Source organism: Podarcis liolepis (assembly GCF_965112155.1).
Source record: "Podarcis liolepis genome assembly, chromosome: 2".
Classification (NCBI taxonomy): domain Eukaryota; kingdom Metazoa; phylum Chordata; class Lepidosauria; order Squamata; family Lacertidae; genus Podarcis; species Podarcis liolepis.
In genome coordinates this window covers 103,855,992-103,877,918 of record NC_139555.1, presented here as the reverse complement: position 1 = coordinate 103,877,918, position 21,927 = coordinate 103,855,992, and the positions used below count along the sequence as shown (strand labels likewise).

General features: G+C 40.9%; 1 protein-coding gene and 1 long non-coding RNA gene across 6 annotated transcripts in view; one reads left to right on the top strand and one right to left on the bottom strand.

Moving 5' to 3' along the window:
- The window catches only part of LOC310702212, a 610,091-nt gene that overhangs the window by 255,313 nt on the left and 332,851 nt on the right, over positions 1-21,927 (top strand). The window lies entirely within an intron of this gene.
- The window catches only part of CFAP20DC (CFAP20 domain containing), a 147,404-nt gene that overhangs the window by 46,681 nt on the left and 78,796 nt on the right, over positions 1-21,927 (bottom strand). For all 5 annotated transcript variants that reach the window (XM_083491789.1, XM_083491790.1, XM_083491791.1 and 2 more), the window contains 3 exons: positions 15,293-15,612; positions 10,932-11,321; positions 1,549-1,752 (listed from right to left, as the gene is read on the bottom strand). In XM_083491789.1, coding sequence (XP_083347915.1) covers positions 1,549-1,752; positions 10,932-11,321; positions 15,293-15,612 — 914 coding nt within the window. The remainder of the gene's footprint in view (positions 1-1,548; positions 1,753-10,931; positions 11,322-15,292; positions 15,613-21,927) is intronic.

Here is a 21,927-nt window from a genome sequence, read left to right as displayed (position 1 = left end):
AGTTGCTGTGAGACTAAACTTATATGCAGCATGTTCAGGATCACATCATGGAACTAACAAAGCTGGCGGAGAAGGATGTGATGTCTGGTGAATGGCATAGGTGGCGCTTAAGGGCAAAGCAGTAAATGGCTATTTTGTAACAAAACTGCTTCCTTCCTTCCAAAGGAAGTAGAGCATCTTATTACAATAAACTGTGATTGTTCAAGCTTCATACAGAACAAATAATACAAAAAAATTGCTGAGGTGCTGGAGCGGACATATTCTTAATTGCTTCTGGAGAGCTGAGTAGATTCTGCATTCTGGCTATAACTTCCATAAAGGAAAGGGATGATAACTACAATGGGCAGGAGAGCATTTTTGAAATACCATGGATTTTTGGATATAAAAAATGAGTGCCATTCTTCCCTCTGTAATATAGTATTTTTAAAGTATGTATTATACTGAACATTAGGACATTTTCAAGTCAACATAAATGTTGTAATTGTCCCCTCCCTCAAGGAAAAGACAAATATTCAAACCTTATCTTTCTAGCCTGAAAAAATTATTTCAGCTTAAAAGGTAGCTTATGGTTCTCCGCCCACTTTGCAAAAATAAAGGATTTCTACTCCGATCGCTTGCTTTTGAGGAATGATATAGAGTAATACTGAAATCCTTTTGGAGCGAAAACAAAGCTCAGCGATAACAGCACATGCATTGTATGCAGAAGATGTCAGGTTCAATACTTTAAACCTCCAGTTAAGAGGATCAAGCTAGCAGGTGATGGGAAAGACCTTTTGACTCACTCTCTTAAGAACCTCCGCCAGTCATGGTAAGCTATATTTGGGCTTGATGGTCTAATAGTTCAACCTGTTCTTTAGACACACTTAGGAGTAAGGCCCATTGAACATAGAGGGGTGCTGAGAAAACATGCTCAGGAATAGACAGCATGTATCTCAATATACATTCATATTCAGAAAGACAGGTCCCACGTCATTCTAGCGGTAGCTTTGAGTTGTTTCAGAAGCATCTATCTTCAGTGACAACAGCCAATGGAATAGAGTTATCCAGAGTGCAGAAACAGAAGCTCTGGGTTGCAACTGCAGGAAGACAGATTTTGGCCAAACTTTAGGAGAAAACAGCCTAATGGTTAGAGCTGTTCGGCAGTGTGACTGCCTGCCTTAGGAGTTGATGGGTTTTTGTTGTTGTTGCTGGAGGCATTTAAACAGAGCCATCTGCCACAGATGCTGTAGCTGTACCCTGCCCATTATTACTCCATGGAAGGCCTCTTGAGTATGTTTGAAACTCTCCTAAGAATCTTAACTGCCACTATTGGAAAGTTTTATCAGTAATACATTGCTGCAGAGTTCACTCATGAGCCATGAGCATCTATGTGGACATCGCTTAAAGGTAGAACCCTAAAAGAACATAAAGGTATAGAAAAAAATGTTTATATACTTCCAGGATCTATAGAATTTAGGAACCTTCTCAAGCCAACACAAACCTTTAAATGAGCCCAGAAGAACTAGGGCCTCCACCAGGAGAACATACAGAAGGCATGCTCAAGCTTACCGCTGGGAGACATGAGTTCCAGGTGGTTGTGTCATCACTGCTTGCACTGATGCTGATATTACAGTTGTCTATCTGAGATGCACTCAACCCATGTGAAGGTCCATTATCTTCTAGCTCTTCATTCTGTTGCCTTTTCATACTAGCCAACATCTGCAGTTCAGAAGCACTCATGTTGCTTGGCTGGTAGTTCCTCCAGTCATACTCCTATGAATTGCATTGAAATGAAACGTGAGGGTGGTACTGGAAGGAATCACTATGCAGGGGCGTAGGAAGGGGTGTGTGACAAATTATCAAGAAACAATTACTGCCCTACTAGGGCAGTTCATAAAAAACTTTTCTTTTGGAAAATGTCTGCTCCAAAGGTCTTATCTTACTACACTAGGGATTATATAGCTATATGTGAAATTTCATGCATATCAGTTAATATCTTGACCCTCCTCCAGGAAAACAGCTGTTTACTTGGCCGTTTTCCTATGTCGTGAAGGCTGAAATTTCAATTCACTGGAACATTTACTGTTCCCAACCCTAACCTTGCGGAAAGCCATCTAATTAGATTTTAATTTGATTTTGACATGTTTTTAGGAGGTGATTTAATTATTGTTTGATTTTATACCAATGTTATGTATCTGATGTCAGCCACCCTGAGCCCGACTTTGGCCGGGGAGGGTGGGATATAAATAAAAGTTTATTATTATTATTATTTTGTAAGAAAATATGAAATAACGTAAAACCATTTCTGCAGGCAAAAAAATAAAAATAAATCAATGTGTGTGGGGGGTGACAAGAAATTTTCCGCACCAGGTACCACCTGACTTTCCTATGCCTCTGTCACTATGGAGAAGACATGCACACTTTCCTACAGCAGTTGAAAAGATCCAATATTTCTTGCAAGGGAAGCAGGGAAAAGCGTTCATTAATATACACACCAGCTTCTGCTATGGATAATAACTGCATCGACAACTTAACAGAAAGGACATTGAATAAAAATACAGCTATATGGGACAGCTTGTATTCTAGTAGTTTTGAGACTTGCATGGTGTATAAAGCTGCCAGGAATGTTTGATTAATACTGTATAAATGAGTATAAGAGATGAGAAAACTAATTGAACTAGGATAGATTGCAAACACTGCAATGTTCGTTAATTACTATAATCCAATGAATTAAAATAAACCAGATCATCAGTTTATTTATTTATTTATTCTCATATTTATTTCTATTTGGAGGGGGAGAATTGAGGGGACTATGGCTTCAAGACAGAACATGTTTTGATGTTGTAAGACTTCCAAGTTTGGGCTAAAGCTCTACACTTGTTTACCTGAAATAACCACCAAACTCAATAGGACTTATTTCTAAGTAAATTCTGAAGGATTGCACTATTAACTCCTGGCATGGAGGCAAAGTTAAATCAAAGTTTGTCACCAACACAAGTCAGTAGTGGGTGCGTTGTTTATTACATGACTAAGATTCTACTGTGAGCTCCCACAACACTCCTCCCCAAATAGGTTTATTTAGAACTAAATCCCGAGCTGAAGAAATGAAAAGTAATATGCACATGCTGAGTGAAACTGTAAATGTTCTACACATTAGCATTTACTTATTAAAATATCTGCTTCAGCCCATGTGTAATCTCAGCTAAGGGGCTGAGGAATTCTTTCATTTGTTTTAAAAAAAAGGAAAAAGGGGAACACTGTGGTGATGGCCAAGATCTGAACCAAGAGCTGTTATCATAATCATAGAGTTGGAAGAGACCCCATGGGTCATGTAGTCAAACCCCCTGCAATTACTCAGAAGTAAATCCCACTGAATCCAATGCGATTTACTCCCAAGCAAATGTCATGGTTTAGAATCAGTGAAGTTGCATGCACTTGTCAACAGAGGGCAACTTCCTTCTGTGTTGCCTAGACAACCAGAGAAAGCAAGCTGCTAGCTTTCACAATAGTCTTTTCCTCACACAAGCCCTCTCTAGCACCCTTTTTCCTGATGAGAGCCAGTGAAACAGTAAGTTCTCAAAACAGAATTAAGTCTGATAAATTCACAGAAATACAGAATCTCAATTTCATTAAGTGTCAGGTAGTTTGACCAAACTGCGGGAGGCAGTGGAAGACAGGAGTGCCTGGCGTGCTCTGGTCCATGGGGTCACAAAGAGTCGGACACGACTAAACGACTAAACAACAACAACAACAACAACATGCACAGCTGTATATATAGCTGCAGCCACTCTGCATAAAAGCTTTCTGGGAACTGCAGGTACCTACAGATCTATTCCCAAGCTCTGAAGGGGTCTGGTGTTCACGCAGAAATTATGCAAGCAGCCGCTATCCTGTTTGCTTCAAATGATAAGGAAGACTTTCTACCTGCATTTTATACAGATGGTATGGCAATAGGGAGAATACTACTCCCTTGGTACAACAGCTCTACTGGCTACCCATCTGTTTCCGGACACAATTCAAAGTGCTTGTTATCACCTATAAAGCCCTACATGGCTTAGGTCCAAGCCACCTGAAAGATAGTCATAAAAACCTGTCTGAGTTTTGAGATCTTCAGAGGAGGCCCTTCTCTCAGTCCCTCCATCCTCACAGGCATGCTTGGTAGGGATGCTGGAGAGGACCTTCTTGGTGGCTGCTCCCAATCTTTGGAACTCCTTCCCTAGAAAAGCTAGACTGGCTCCCTCCTTGTCCTTCCGCTGGCAGGTGAAGATTTTCTTGTTCCAACAGGCTTTTGGGAACTGATTGCTTTTAATGAAAGGGCTGGTGCCACGCTGTTTTTATTGTAATTTTTGGTATGGTTTTAATCTATTTTATGCATGTATGTAGTTTTAATTCTATTAACGTTTTATTGATTTTTAATGATGGTTTAAAAATGTTTTTCAGCAGTTCTTATTTTAACTGTAAGCCGCCTTGATTCCCATCACGGAAAAAGATAGGGTATATATCATCATCATCATCATCGGCCCAGGGGTTTCACTGAACATTTGAGTGCTCTCTTTGCCCTATTGCACTCACAATAACAAATGGAATATGGCTTTTAAAAGTGGCCAGCAATTCGCCTTTTAACACCCTAGACTGCACTTATGGCTCATGATGGCAACTGAAATCCATTCCCTTTTCAGCAGCTTCAGCCCCCACCAGGGTACATAGAAAATCATGCCAAAGTGTTGAATGCTTCTAGGCCAAATTACATCTACCCTGAACATCATGGCTTATTAGTGTTGATAACTAGTTGTTATTCACTGGCAGATCAATCTTGAAAAAGGCTTTTAAAATAAACTTACTGCCCCCTCAGTTGCTTGAACAACAACAACAACTCAATCAACTGTCCACAACATGTGCCAGTTCTTTCATAATGTTAATTTATTACTTGGATTTCAGTAATACCTATTACATTCTAGCTACCTTCTACACATTCAGAAAGACAAAGTCTCCAAGCCTCCCTTGGGCACGCTTGAAAAAACACACAATCCATTTTGAAACCTTTCTTTTAGTGGGTGTGTACTTAAGCCTTTTGCATTTGACAATTCAAATAAGCCTGGTCCATTTACCCAACCTGAGAGTCAATCATGAACATTCTTTCAAAATGAACCCCCAGCTTGGACCACAACTTTCCTCTCTTTCTCTCTCTATATATATTCACTTAGAACCAATAATTAGCGTTCCTTTATATTGCAAAAAAGAGTAGGCTGAAAGAACTGAGGGACAGGGAGGAACTTAGAAATTCCTCATGTTGTTCTCTGTTCTTTAACAGTCCAAACGTTAGCACACACTGTGAGCCTTTTTGATCACAAATAGCAATGTGCACTCAAGACTTTTAATCACAATATTGAAATTTAAAGAATGGTGTGAACATTGTACTTTGAGAGAGGGGAAAATATATGCCTGAGAGAGGGGAAAATATATGCTTGTTGCACGCTGGCCAGGGTTCATTCTTCTATGATTTGAAGTGGCCAAGAAATGATTGCAGCATTGATTTGTACACAAAAAAGTTTTAAGACAGTGGCGTATTATTTTGCAGGTCCTTTTGCTTTTTGGTTAATTGCATGTCTTAAGGCCCTTTCTGAATTTTGTACAAGGATTAGCAGTTTTCCCCATGGAATATTTATGTTCTGTAAGGTCTAGACTTTAATGAAGCAAGCTACTGCCCTTTCCTTGACAGCTGGGAATAAACCAGATTTACTGAAAATGTAGTTTTGATCAACACAGCAAGCAAGTAGCCTTGCATCAACCTTTCTGCATTTGAGGCCAGACTCTTGGTAGCCATACCATAAAGGAGCTGGAGACCCTCCAGTTGTTGTAACCTCCTCCTCTGCAAAGGTGTGTTGGGGAGGGGAGTGTCTGACAGCTGACTGCTCTTATCATGGGCTCAGTGCTCCTTTCTGTGTAAATTTGTTAGGGTAGTGATGCTAGCTAGGCTAAAAACAGTGTACAGGGTCCCTTCCCATTGGGGAGTGGGAGGCTACCCCACCTCAGCGGCTTCTGAGTCATCAGAAAAACCAACCCTATACAGAGAGGAGAGGAGATCTATCATGTTTAATAGAAGCTATGGAGTCGAAAGACACCCCAACTAGTCTAATTCCATGCTTCAAAACAAGATAAGACAACCTGCCTCTTTATCCCCCTCTCCACCGCCAAATCAACATATACAACCTGGAGCTCAGTATGCTACAAGCAAAGACCAGGTGCACACAGAATCTAATGCAATAGCTCCCCACAACTGCCAGTGGTGCAACTATGTAATTATAAATTTGGGTAGGGAACTGGATCTGGCCGGAGGTCACCTGGCTGTCACCTGCAGCCAGGAATCACGGAGACTTGGAAGCTGCACAGTCACCAGCTGCAGATGACGGGAGGCAGTGCAAGACCCAGTCTAAGCAGTGCCTCCTTTAAACAATAAAAACTACTGGAAAGCGAGAAAACCAAACTTCCAAGATTTTGTGCTTTGCATTGGACAAGATCTCACCATACATTTTCTCAAAATATCTGCTGTGAACATTATTCTTCTTGGCAAAATAAATAAATGCCCCCCTTTTTTCTTGGTAAAATGTACAGTATCTGCATCGGCAATGGTGAACACGACAGCTAGAAAGCATGCTGTAATCAAAAGACCAGCTGCACAAGAGGAAGATGAGTAATGTTGACCTTTATTTAGATTCCTCTCAGGCACAGGGTTGTAATCTGACATCTGAGATTATCTCTTAAGGGCTACCTCCTAGGAATACTTTGTAATACTGCAGGTTTAAAGGAAAGTAGAAATGTTTTGTTAGGTCGCAATCCTGAGAATGTGACCTACCAACTTGATCCCTGAAAATGCTCTCCTTGGTCTGAAATACAGCCCTGGTGCTCTACAGCCCCTTTGTGTTTGGTGATATTTAAATGGGGATTTCCTAAAACGGATTTCAAACTGAAGTTCCTTTTTATTCTCAAAGGGGTTTTTCATGCAAAAAGTAATTTCACACGGCTCCCAAGATTCTTCTAAATGCAACACTTCGGCTGGCAATTAAAAGCTTATCTTGTCTTTCTGTATATCCTCTCCATACGATAAGAAGCATTTTTATTAAGCTTTTAAAACATTCAACGGATTGACAAAACCTGTTATAAAAAAGCCATTTTTTCCAGTTTAGAGATGCACATAATGACATTTGCATTCTCTTAGGTTCAAATGATTTATCCACAATTGTTTAAATTTAGTTATACGTGCGGAAAAGTTTAATTACCAGCTATCTACTTGGTTGCAATATTACCCAGAGGGCTGCACTTCTTTCTTAATTAAAAAATATTTGAACTTAATAATAGAGAACTCTATTAAAACATGAATAAAACATTGCAAGCATGCAGGTCCTTAAAGTTTACTAAGTAGTTAGCAAATCAATTTCATTAAGAGTTGTTTGAGCATTTTTTCACTAGTCATATACATGTGGGGATTAGAAGACTTCTTCACACCAAGTTTCCACTGCAAAAATTCCTTTGACATGAAACCCCTACACATTAGGCTGTATCTGCACCATCCTTTTGCCTTGCTCTGAGAAAGGAGGGAATGGAAGAGGAGTTATCACAAGCTTGTAAACTGCAGCTTGCCTGGTGGTCACCTGTAGCAAATGAAGTATCTCCTCAAGGTGAGAAAGGAGAGACACTTTTATAAATTAAGAACTTGTATCACTGTTGGCTCTTGAAGTCAGCTACACTCCACCCCTGACAAAAGAAGCTGCTGTCCCTTTAAAACTGGCTTCTTTCTGCCTGCTTCGATCCAGTCCACTATCATCTCCTAGGACTGTCTGAAATGAACATGCTTTTGGGTAAAGGCTTCCTTTTTTTCACAGGCCACCAGGGGACGGATCTATTGGGTGGACCTCTCAGGTGTGCTGCTTCTCATCGCTTTCTACACTCCGGGCTACAAGAGTTAGGGTTAGGTGTACATAGGTCCATTGTTGTCTCACTCAGGTAACAGTTCCAGCCCACCCCAATTTCTTCTTCTGACCAAACAAGGCAGACCACAGACCCCTGGCAGTGTGATCCTGAGCCCTGAGTTATGAAGCACTTTGTAAAGCAGGGATAGTATGATAAGCCCCATCTCAGTGCCAAGCCTACTGTTGCACTATGCAGACTTTGTATTGTTCGTGTCTCCGCTATTCAGTTTGTCTACATCAATTCCAGCCCAGAGCCACGGTTCAGGCAACACAACCACTTTAGGAAATATTATGATTATTGGTATGTTCTGCAAATTGGTTAGCGTGCCAAGTAGCATTTTCAATTTTGAATCCTGTCTTTTTATTTTCATGAATTTATTTCATAAAATTTATGTTGACTGATGGGAGTCCAATCACCTCTGGAGGGCCACATCCCTGGTCAAGAGGGAAGCAGTGGCAGAAGTCACAGAACAGAGTCTGTGTCTACAATTAGTACAGTTAGTGACTGGGCTTGCATGCATTAAACAAATACAGTCCACTAGAAATGAATCTGAAGAGTCAAGAGACATTACAATAAAATTGTATATGCTGCACAGCAAGACATTTAACTGTCCCAAAAATGTCAGAAGAATCTGACAGTTTAAGTGCGGCCACCTCTAACACAACACACATTCCATTTCAAAACTCTCTATTCATAGCAGACTATTTAGCACATAAATTGAGTGAGGAAATCTTAACTGTTAAAAAAGGTACAAAGTATTTTCACCTTATTTGCAGTGGACTAATTTGTTCTTGCATAACTGTTGCTGTAACGAGAGTACACAGTGGGGAAGGGAGTAAAACCACATGAGGGAGAAGAATCAATTTGATGGGCATGAGTATAGTCCCCAAAATAGCCTGGGGATTTGGTATATGACACTACCTTACTGTTAGCCTTCAATCATGTCATTTATTATTTTTCTGGATGGCTGCAGCGACACTATGAAGTGTAGAGACTAATGATCTCACGAGTTCGCCTGCAGATTGCTATTGAAAATCTGTCAATTTTCCTCTCCAGGACTTCAGTCGTCTAAACTGAACCTGCATTGGTAATTCACAGACTTCAAAAGTTTGCCAGTGATTACAATAAACTTGCCCTGCTTGGAAGTCTGAGCTACCACCGTTTGTAATGAAAATTTCGAGTCATATTATCCCCCCCCCTCCCGGAACACCCACTATGGTAGCAACTGGAAGGCTAATTAATCAGAAGAGTACAACTGAAAAATAAGAACAAAAGTGCTGGCACTGATTTGGATCATCAGACTACCCAGGCCAGTGCAGTGCCCTCCATACATATGAGCAGCAGCCCATGGCAAGCTCACTAGGTCAGAGGCAGCCAACACGGTGCCTCCTCCAAATGACATTGGACCACAACTTCCATCTACCCCGGCTAGAGTGGTCAATGGTCAGGGATGGTGGGAGTTGCAGAACAACAACATATGGAGGTGCATTCAGTCCACTCTTCTCTCTTCTCCTTTCTTATTGCGACTGGGACTTGCAGAATTGACAGGGACATAAATTGGCCCCTAGTTCACATTAAGGAAAAAAGAACCATGCTAGTGAGTCTGCTGCCCAGACTATAAAGTAACAAACCTGTTCAGTCATGATTTTCATTAATGAAGGCAACGGAGGATAGGGGGAACCTACATGAGCGAGCCACCGACTTAATCTGCATATTTTCACTGCACGTGCAATGGACCAGGTAGTCTATCGGGTCCAACCTTCACAGACTCACCAAAAATACATTCCCCTTAGCACAACTGCAAAATGTGTTACATGATGGTCCTTTCAGAGCAGACAGTCCCAAGTGGCTCATACAAGTCAAGTGCCAAAAAATCCTTTCTGGGCCTGCCACTAATCCATGAGCTGAAGAGAAATTTATTCCCAGCCAAGAATCAGATGGCATTCAATCAGATGGTGAATGGCTTTTCCTTCATGCTCACCAAGGACAGCAGGGCATATAACCACCCACTCAACATCCCCTTTTCAATCATCACAGTTCCAAAAGCTGCAATGGCACAGAAGAGTCCCCAAGATCTTAGGGATATTTATTTGGATTGATTCTGACTCCGGAAGACTCCAGCTAAGAGATAAAGCAAAAACCTGAGATACTTTCATAACTTTCTTGAAACTAAACAATTTTGTTTGTTTCTTCAGCTGTTCCAGTGAGCTTTTCCTAGGCGTTTATACCCCCAGTCTTGATTTACAAGCTATATTTATTATTGGCCAATTGGTATTCATTAGTTCTTCTACCCACATTCTTCTCTCTCTCACTGTCATCTTTGTAACAAATGTCAAACTACAATTGGACAGATTGCACTCATTCAAAAGATTTTTTAAAAAATTACCTCCAAATGTTCTAAACTTAAATCAGTCCTTGACAAATCTTGACATGTGGATTGACAAATCATGAGAGATTTTTAAAAGCACAATAGTTTCAGAGAAACTTTGTCTCTGTATTTTCTATCTTCAATATATTTGCGTATCATTTTTTGAATTTGATTCGGCAGCCTATGGACAAGCAACTTAAACCCGCATCTGGATATACAGTAAAATGCTTCACAGGCACATGCTGTCTATGGCTTATGCTGTTCATTCTTGATCTTAGGTGGGAATCCTAAGCCCACTTACATGGGAATAAGTCCAATAAGAAGACATTTTTAGGACTGTACTGTTATCCAGTTGCTATTGATAGCCCTACCTGCCATGAATTTTGACTGCTCCTTTGTGACCTTGATTTGTTATTATCTTTGCTTTACAGATTTATCATGCTGTGTTATTGGTCGCTGCCCCGTACTGGGCCAATGAGTTCAAATATATGAAACCAAGTTCGCATCACTAGGTGCAAAGTGGACATGCAGGGATGCACAGAACCTGCAATGCCCTCTTATTCAAACAATATAGATAGAAAACCTTAATACTTTCTCCATGCTCCAAAACACTTACAGGAATTTGGACTATCAGATTTGAATTCTCCTGTGGGATTTCTTTGAGGGATTTTCTGCTGATGGAAGTTCTTAATGGACTGGTTGATGTGCCCTTTGATACAAAAGATGCTTCCTTCCTGGGCTCAGGCATGCTTCCTGTTGGGGACAAGCAGGAAGTCGGCAACAGGTTTCTTTGGATGTTATCTGCCTTTCCTGCCATCACAACTGAATCTTCTGTCATTGGCGACAGTTCCTCACTGGTGTGTTTTGCATATTCTTTGTTTGTGCTGTTTTCTGGACTTCTGCATGTCCTCTGGAGTGGCACCTCTTTGAAAACTGCAAGTTCAGATGACCCTAATAATGAGGGGCTGGTCGGAGCCTCTTGTATAAATTCACTGTCGTTATCATCCTAGAATAAAGAAAGACAACAAAATATGAATGATACCCAAATACTGCCTGTTTTACAATTTCTTACTATTTTTCTCATTCAACATAGATGTAGTATACACAAGAGAGAGAGTCCCCCCCCCCCACTGCTGACATCTGAAAGTCTGTCATATTCCTAACTTTTCTGTTTCAGGTGGCTTTTAGGGAGGCAAAGTAATTCTTTTTTTAAACAACAACAACCCTGTTTTAAATCTCCATTTTTGTACCTCAGGCTTTGTAAACCTTTGCTTTTTTTCTGCATTCTCCATTTCCCCATCAACCTACACACAATGCTTAGATACATTCCTCATGGAGAGTTGCATCATTCCCCTTAGTAGGGATATCAACAAGGCCTCTCTTTTCCACAGCTACACACACTTTTATTTACCATATGGGGAAATACTATAACATACACTAATATAATTTGGCAGATTGTATATACATCAACATCATATTCTGCAATATCACATTTTAGCTGACATTTGCCCTGTATCTTCACACTACCCACCAATACACATTTCTATTTCTGCAAGTCTCCCTTGTAGATTTTTTTTTAAAAAAAAACCCTATTCAATCATGCACCAGTGCCAAAGCTTCAATAAAGTATGTCTGATTAACTGTAGCACGGCATATGTACACTGAAGAGACTGATTTCCCCAAGGATATGGCTCTTCTATTGCAGTGCCACATTCCTTGAAAGAAGATGCAGATGGGTATCTGGACAACAATTTCTGGATACAGAAAACTGATTGCTCTTGCTCAGTTGTAATTTCTAAAAGATCATTCTTGAGAGCCCACTTTGGAGCAGATGGGACCTAGTCCTTTGTATCCAGATCTTTAATGTTGAGAAGCCAGAGTTAACATGCTTTGTGAAGAGAAGACAGTCTTATTCATTTAAATGTGAATGAGAAGAGTGGGAAGAGCTTCATAGGATGAGGGCTGCAATGCTGCACACTGCCATGGTAATGTAAATCCCACAGGTTTTTAAAAGGATCGACAGTATTTAGAAATTGTAACCTGAGGAGTACAATGAGAACGTGGGCCAAATCTTAACACTGACCCTGATCCCCCACCCAGCAAAATGGGCAGATCTGGATCCCCTGAAGAGTAGGACAGAGGGAAGCAAAGATGGTGGTGGTGGGAGGTGGAGGAAAGCAAAGGCACTCTGAGGCCAGTAAGATTTCCAAGTTGCCCATGCCAGCGAGCAAGCCACATACAGAAGCTTTTAGATGGGTCAAGGTACCATCTGAATTGCTCTGGCCTACAGAAAAATTGCTGTTGGTTTCCCTGTAATTCTCTCCTTTGGTCGAAGGCAGATGGTGGTAAAAACAGGGCAAATTCCCTTACGTCCAAAGCAAATTCATTTTCTGCATCTTCAAATAGCCTTTCCCCTGATCTAGCATTTTTCTTGTGTATGTCATTGCACAGATGATACGTTTGTTTACTTGGGTTGCCCCGTTCATTTTCAATGAATGGAAAACCTTCTCCTTCTTTTAGGTAAGTCTACAGATCCAACAGGACACAGGTGGCGCTGTGGGTTAAACCACGGAGCCTAGGACTTGCCGATCAGAAGGTCGGCGGCTCGAATCCCCACGACGGGGTGAGCTCCCGTTGCTTGGTCCCTGCTCCAGCCAACCTAGCAGTTCGAAAGCACGTCAAAGTGCAAGTAGATAAACAGGTACCGCTCGGCGGGAAGGTAAACGGTGTTTCCGTGTGCTGCTCTGGTTCACCAGAAGCGGCTTAGTCATGCTGGCCACATGACCCAGAAGCTGTATGCCTGCGCCCTCGGCCAATAAAGCAAGATGAGCGCTGCAACACCAGAGTTGGCCACGACTAGACCTAATGATCAGGGGTCCCTTTACCTTTACAGATCCAACTGCTTACCTAAAAGAAGGAGAAGCAAATAATGAAGCTGAACTTCAAAGCAGAGTTCAGAAAGCTTTCTGTATTGGCTCCTGAACATAGACTGCACATTATTCTCGTTACCTTTGTTTGACACAGGACAGAGTTTTGTTCATGTGTACAAGAATGTGAATTTTGCCATTGATTTAAGCATAGAAAATGGATGATTTGTGTCCAAGGGAAAATCCACAATGCATATCCATTCCAGTTTATTTTTATGTAGGAAATAAAGTAAACCAAAGTAAAACTTAAATGGGAAAGAGCACAAAGTGACAAATATCTATAAGAAGAAACATTATTATAATTCAGTCCTCTTCCTAATTAGTTACTTGTCTTATCTTTCTGGATTATAACCGTCAAAGAGAATATCTTGGTATTTGTAAAGAACTCCAAAAAACAGAGACCAGATGATGGCCATGATTTAAGATTCAGTATGACAACTTTAACTGGCTTAACCCTAAAATCATAGCATTGTAATATAACTAATAATACTTGTCAAATCTATGGTGAAAAAATAACCAAGAGATACAGGAAGGTAGGGTTATATCTTTGGTTATATTTAGCATGCAAACTGCAATTTTCTCAGGGAGACATAATTTTGCAAAAAAAAAAAAAAGTTTTATCTTCCTAGGTGCAATAGAACTCTCTTATACTTCTAAGTTAGTGGAAAGAGATTCAAATGATAAGAAATGATTTCCATAATTAAATAGGCAAGAGTCTGGAATGTTAATAAAGGCAGAGAAACATAGCGGTTGCCATAACAACCTGATGTAATGGCTGATTGACATGACAATCTGCTGAATTTTTGTAATTATAGCAGCAGCTGATGTTTCCAGTTACGTTATTGGTTCTTTTTCAGTCATCTTAGAGCTCAATATTTTTCATATTGCCAAAGCTGCAAAATCCTTCATTACACTCCTGCAGGTGCCACCCATGTTAAGGGGTGGAAGTCTAAACAACCAGCATTTTTTTGTTTTAAAAATCAGATTATTATTTTTGGGAGGTGGGGAAATCATGTTCTTCACATGCCACTGCACTGTGAACTCTCATCTGCAATGTATAATGCAAATCTAAAAAAGAGAAACTATCTCTCTCTTTAAAGGTTTTTGAAAAAAAAGGGGGGGCACATCAACTAACAAGAAAACAAGGCAAAAGAAAGAGTGCAAGAAGTCTGCACTATGCATCAATTTAGTTCACAAGTGTTGCAGAAGTGTTGCACAACGTTTTTAACAAGGCGAAGACTAGAAAAAAACTGAAATTGATTGACCATTCAAGATAGGTGTTTATGAGGGGCAATAGGCCTTGATAGCCTAGAATACATTTCCAATATGCATTCGCTCACAGCATTAGTATCAAGACAGTTTGGTAGCTATGTTACGTATGCCACAAAGCAGTTTATATTAGATGCAATGTGCTGGTTGAACAGGCCAAAACATCAACGCCACACAACGTTGTACCGGCACACAGTTGGGAGCAGGAGTAGATGAAGCTGCTTTCAAATCAGTTCTCTTGTCTTGATATGATTTCCATATACTGAAAATGCGTAGATGTTTAGTTAAAAGTGTTCGGCTAAATAAAGGGTTCACTGTTATATATATATTTCTACAGGAATGCCTCGATCCAGGCCTTGGCCAATGACTCCCTCGTGTTGAGTTTCTCTACTGAAGAGGGTATCACACCTGCACCTCAGATCTGTGATTTCTCATTCACAAATGGCATGCGCATGTGAGTGAACTTGATTACTTGCAAAGCTTTTCTCTTCCATCCCCATATCGCCTCATCATCTTCACCCCTGATGAAATTTAGATTTTAAGCTCTTCAAGAGATCTGTTTTTGCTGATGTCACTGTTAAGTGTCATTTCAATGCCTAGAGCTGCCAAGTGATCTCTCTCTCTCTCTCTAACACACACACACACACACACACACCGATTTTTCTCTGAAACGAGCTCCACTCCCACACAGCAATTTATTCACGAGGAAGAATGACAGATGATAGTGCCAATGCCAGTTGAGTACAGCTACATCAAACCAACGACCACCGAAGTAACTCACCTCTTCATTGCTCTCATTTCCATAAAAGTCATCTTCCATCTGAGCTCCTCGCCAAACCCCACTGATCTCTTCTTTTAAATCCACAGAAAAGCTGCCGCTTTCTGATGACAGGTTCAAGGGCTTCCCGTGAGGTGCTGATCTAGGTTTTGAGGAATAGGTGAAAACATCCTCTCGCCGGTCTTCGGCTGCTTGCTTGTTTTCACATGCTTCAACATCACTCAATGCCAAGTTTAAAAAACTGTAAGATGTTTCACTATCCTTCAGCGACAGATTGCTGGAATCCAGTTGAGAAGTTTCTTTATCAGGGAATATCCACTCATCTGTAAATAAAGGGGGAGGGGGAGAGAGAGAAGCAACACAGATGGTAACTGTTTCTATACAGTGGTGCCTCGCAAGACGAAAAGAATCCGTTCTGTGATTCTCTTCGTCTAGCGGTTTTTTCGTCTTGCGAAGCAAGCCCATTGACAGATTAGCGGATTAGCGCTATTAGCGGCTTATTGGCTGATCGGATCAGCTGATAAGCGTCTTAGCGGCTTAGAAAAAGGGGGGGGGGAGGAAAAAACCCCGCAGGAACTCGCAAGACATTGTCGTCTTGCGAAGCAAGCCCATAGGAAATTCGTCTAGCGAAGCACCTCCAAAACGGAAAACTCTTTCATCTAGCGAGTTTTCCGTCTTGCGAGGCATTCGTCTTGCGGGGCACCACTGTATAAAAATGTATCTTTCAGGAAAATTATCAAGCAAACATTGAGTGCTGCTTGAGAAATAAAATGGAGATTGTCAAAAGTCATAAAACGAAGCTATAACATATACAGAATATAAGTGGATGTCTTAAACGAAGGATGCAGAACCTATGGCTCTCTGGGTGTTCTTGACTCACAACTGAACATCATTTCTAGCCAGATTGAACCTGGTATTAGTATTGCATAATGCAGGACACACTTATTTGTTGAAGCATTTCCTCACTTATCAATTGATCTAGACCCTGCAGTCAGTGATGTGCAGGGCTCTTCCCATTGCCCCATGGGTAGCAGGCAGCATCTACTGTACATGATAGCCTCTGTTACACCCTGACTATGGAAATCTTCAACTCTTGGAGAGACAGATGGGGACAACTTTACTGGGCTTCCATTGCCAAGTTAAGACATGACACATTCGTTTTCCTGAAGCTTTGGAGAAAATTAATCAGTGCTGCCTAACATTCCAGGTTGTTCTGTGTTTTGTTAGATATTTGATTCCTTATTGTATTTTATCGTGGCTTCATGCCAAATGTTGTTGACAAGTTAGAAAAGGCCCTGAGATCAGTGTGTGTGGCGAAGGTCTATAAATCCAGGTCTATAAATCTGGTAAATAAATTAATAAATTAATATCTTCTGTGCACGAAGTATATGGTCAGCTAGTAAGTTATATCCCTCCACATCTGTCCCAGCTTTGACGTGTTACCTCTTGTTCCACCACCCTGTCTCCATAAACAAACCCCTTCCTCTGCACACCTGGCCCCATCCACTGTTTTGTTTCTCTGTCATGCTGGACTAAGACAAAAGCTTTGTTACGGGCTTATCTATATAAATAGTGCCCGATTCCTTAAAAATTCTATGGTGTGCTTCCTCTTCAAAGGAGTTGAATGTCCCAACCTCTACATTCAAGCCCACACACCCATGTCCAATTTATATTTGAATCTCAAAAGTGCAGCTTTGAGCTGGCATGAAAAAATGCACGCATATATCCATTTCACCAGATTCCCCCTGCAAGCAGGCAATGCTAATCTTCTTGTTTTAAAACAAACATAAAGCCAATGAAATGGATTTAAAGATTGACTGTGCCAGATAAACATGGGATGGAGCTGTTTTACCATCTCGTTGTTAAATTATACTTTACTGTTTGAAATTATGTTAGGGGGAAATGTCAATGGGATTGATTAAGGGGGATCTCAAACAACATCTAGGGAAAAGAAGAACTGCTCAAGTATTCATCACTCCCTTATCTTCATTAGATGAAGCACTGTGCGGCTTGGTCACTACAGCTTGGAACTCCCTAGCTCCATAAACCAATATTACCCACCAGCAATAGGGTTTTTTTGCAGTGGCGGGGGGGGGGGGGGAGAAGAGATCACATAAAATACTAAACTGGAAGTTGCATTGCAAAAGCACCATGACCTGCTGCTAACAGTTGGGGAGAAAGGAGATACCGGTAACACTGTCACTGAGCCTGAGTGACACAGCACAGGTAAAACAGAGATTTCCACTGAAAATTGCATTCCAATACAGAGGTCTCTCCCTGCATAGGAATAGTTATCCCAGTTTGTGGCATCATGATGTTCAGAACTGCTCATAAGAACCAACTCCTAGAGGCTGGGGTCCCTTTGCCCCCCCCCAATAAAATACTTGAGGGGGCTATCCTCCCCAAGTTTATGAACACAGGCATTCAAATGGGCATGTGCGCGCCGTAACATGTGAACAATTATGTAGAGTGGGGCTTACCTGCTCCCCCCAATATGTTATTCAAGTTGGCATCCCTGGCACTGCCCCAAGCCAACATTAGCCAGATGGTGAGGACACACCATCTGAGAAACACATCTGATTTCTGACATTTCTATTCATTTCAACAGCACCCTCTTTGCAAAACTAAGAGGAAGCTGGGGTTTTGCACCATGCCCTATGTACACTTGGCAATGCAGATTCTCTTTCATTCAGTAGTTAAAGAAGCAAATGGTTTGGAAAATGGGTGGTGGTAGTCTTTTCTCTCCCTTTTAAGGCAAATATTTTGAGCAGGAAGATACACTTAACTCAGGGGTTTTACGAAGTGAAAAAGAAGATAGCATGTAGGATTGTAGAATGCGATCTCACACCTGTTACACAGCTCAGCAACTAATGTGACCTGTAGTCAGTATATACTTGTTTACAAGTGAACAAGATGAGTGTTCTAGAACAAACTAAATCCTATTATCTCTCAGCCATGAATTTACTGGAATTCTTCCACTGGAAAAAAATAAATAAAATGTTTCCATATCAATTGTAATGAATAATTTCGTGTATCTTCTTAGGAAAAATATGTAAATTACAGTGTAATCACAGTATTGCAGCAAACAAGATAAATACAAGAATGATCACCTAAATGTCTAATTAGTTTCTCTGCAGAGTCAGATTTATGCTGGAGCTTCTAATTGCAGCCTAACATTTTAATGAAGGTTTCAACATGGCATAAATAAGACTGACGAATGATACACAATATTCATTCATTTTATTTCTTCCTTTGCCCCAAAACAATTCCCTTTTTGTAATGGAATTGCACACCTGCTTTGGAAGATACGTTTATGTATTCTCTGCCACCTATCTAAAGAATTTCAATTCTAAATTTGAAAGGATCCAATACAAAGCAATATGGATAATCTCTGGATTATGGGTCAAACCAAGATGAAAACCAGGACAGAGACAAATATATATTCTTCAATACATGACTTTTACATCCCCCTGATTTCTCCAAACTTCAGTGTGTTCCTTAGGAATGTTTTTTTATTGCCCAATATGCTGTCCTGTTATTTATCTCTGAAACAACAACACACACAGGATTCTTAGGATTCTAACATGAGACTGCAAATTAATTCAGGCATTTTCTGTTGTCCATATATTATTCACTATAGACATATTGACTGCAGTATCAAGGGAAGAATATCAAGGAGCAAAAAGCTAGTTCCTTAGGGGTTTTCCTTTCGGGCCTGACCATGTTCCTAACAGAATGGGACTTATACACTTTACATCAATTGTGGGTAACCTTTGCTGAATTACAACCCCCATAATCCTTGGCCCTTAGACATGCTTGCTGGGGCCAACTGGAACTTCAATCCAACAATGTCTGGAGGCCCAGAAGTTCCCCACACCTTTGTAAGCGACGGAAGGCAATACCAAGAGCGGTAAGTGGGAGAAGCAGTAAGAGATTAGATAAATCAAGGTTCTTCCATGTTTCTAAAAGTCCTGCAACTCTGTGTGTGTGTGTGTGTGTGTGTGTGTGTGTGAACTTTTAGGCTGTAGTTTGGAGATTTGGGCATGCACGTGACTTGTCTTTCTGCTTTGTGAGGGCAAGGAGGTGTTGGAGAGGAAGGAATCACATTAGGAAAGCTGTGGAGCTAAGGATGGGATGGATCACAGATCACAAGGTTTTTGGCAGTATGGTGCCTGCTTCATAATTTTCTGAGTCTTGGACTCCAGTTGCACTGATAAGCAGAAGCTCCTTTCAACAATTCTATCAACTCAAAAGGCTGCAGACCTTCTAATCAGATTGGAACCAGTCCCTACTACTGAGGCTTACATAATCTTGAGATGAGACCACCACAATGAATTCTACAAACGTTGGCTAGAGAACTATCATGAATTTGTGCATACTGTCAGGGAACTGCCATCAGAGGCAAGAGGAGAGGTAAGACGCTCCAATGATGCAGGGGAGGGAACTAGCAAGGAGAGAGAGAGAGCTTCCGCTGGGGAAGGAAATCCAGGGGACTCCAGGGAGAAAGGGGAGGCTGAGAGTACTGCGGAGGGGAGGCTCAGAGACTCTTCCAGTGAAATCAGCGGAGAGAGCACAGGACCTCCGCTTGGCATGCCCACGCTGCGCAGAAGGCTTCCGCGCAGAGAATCTAGGAGGAGACTTGGAGTCAAGGAATTTCTATGTTGGAAGAAGTTTAGGAGATGCCCACTGACAGATTCTGCCAGTGACTGAGACAGTTGCGTTGTAAGGGCTGTCAAACCAGGGAAAGGTTTAGCTATGCAACCAGCTTGGAGCAGTTTGCAGTTTACGCACAAGCAACCCTAATTCCCATTACACATACCTATTTCAGAGGCACTGAAAACGTTAACCTGGTAGAGGTTGAAAAAGTTAACATTAGGCTTTCAGCAATTAAGATTTTTCAACAGACTTTAATTTGAATTATCAAATATTTCTGTTAGTTGTTCTGAGACTTTGACAAGAGCCAGGTTATAAATTTAAGTGAATAACAGAAGATGATGCTTTGCTTGGAGCAGAGGTGAAGTGGGTCAGGAAAAGCTGAGGGGAAAATTCTGTGCTGCCAGCAATGTCCTAATTTCTTTGTGTCTCCATTTTGCCTCTTCCTGCCTACCATGTGATGAATCTGGAGTGTTTCCTATTGTACACCTTTGCACACCTTAGTTGATTTAGGTCATTATAAAGCTGACCAGAGTGACTAGGAGCTAACAATGTGGTGGCACAGGTTTGATTGGTATGTACAGGAGACCAATTGTTCATTAAGTAGCTGTCTCACTGCCCAGAAGACAAACTGCGTGGCAAGCTAACCACTTTGGCTTTTTATTTTTAAAAATGAAACCTGCTCCATAGAGATATCGAATGTAATAGTATGAAAGGCAGACATTAGTAACTAACTAGGACAAGTAAAAAGTTTCACTATTCTTGATGATTGGGTTCTTTTGGTGCTTAAATTTAATAAGGGCTTACAAGAATAATTTATTTTTAGTTCTTTCTCTTTAATCATGAAAGCATGGGAGTTCTTTATTTATATGCACTGCTCTGGTAGTCTTCGTTTAATCCTGCAAATCTTTATCAATGCTCTGAAGCAAATTCTGTTGCAGGGTGTTTGATTTCCATAATCCCTGCAGTGCAGACATTTATGTGAATTGCTTTAGAATCCTTTGAAACAAAGAGATTTATTCTTTTATTCTGGGACAGCAGAGATGCTAAAGAACATAAAAATTGTGCTAGAGCACTGACTATCTCAGGGCCTTTTTGGCCATCACTTTTTGAACATATTCTTCCACAACCACTCTCTGTTACTAGGGCAGGAGGGTGTGGTTGCATAGTATGTAGAGATAAACACACAAACTCTCTCTCTCTCTCTCTCTCTCTCTCTCTCTCTCTCACACACACACACACACACACACACACACACACACACAGAGACAGACAGACAGACAGACAGACAGACACACACACGTTTTGGGTTGCAACCTTAAGCAAATTTGGAAGGAATATACATAAAAGCCTGAGCCTAAAAAACAGGGTTCGTTCATAACTGCATGCTTATCCGGTGATGATTTGCATCTGTAATTACATTTCATCCTTCTCATCAACTGAGGGATCAGTTCACCCAATCAGCTGCCTATTTTTTATGCTGATTAATGTGCTTTTCATAAATTAAGAGTTGTATATGCATGTGCAAACCATCCAAGGCAGAGCATAATGTGATGCACATGCATGTATGAAGAAAACGTTGGATACCTATCGAGAGCAGCAGCATATAGTTCTCAAGGGATCTTTAAGAGCTAGTTTGGTGTAATGAATAAGAGTGCTATGAGATCTGGGTTCAAGTCATGAAGCTCACTGGCGATCTCTCAGCGTAGCAGAACAGAACAGTAGAACTATAGAGCTGAAAGTCCAACCCCCCTGTCGATGCAGGAAAATCCATTAGTAGAGCATGTTTGATAGGGAATTATATAAGCCTTTGCTTGAAAACCTCTAATGAAGGAGCATTCCCCACCTTCTAAGGCAATCTCTTCCACTGCTGAACAGGCCATGCCATCAGGAAGTTCCTCCTAAAGTTTTGTCTAAATCCTTTTTCTTGTAATTTGAACCCACTGGTTCAGGTCCTACCATCTGAAACAACAGAAAACAAGTTT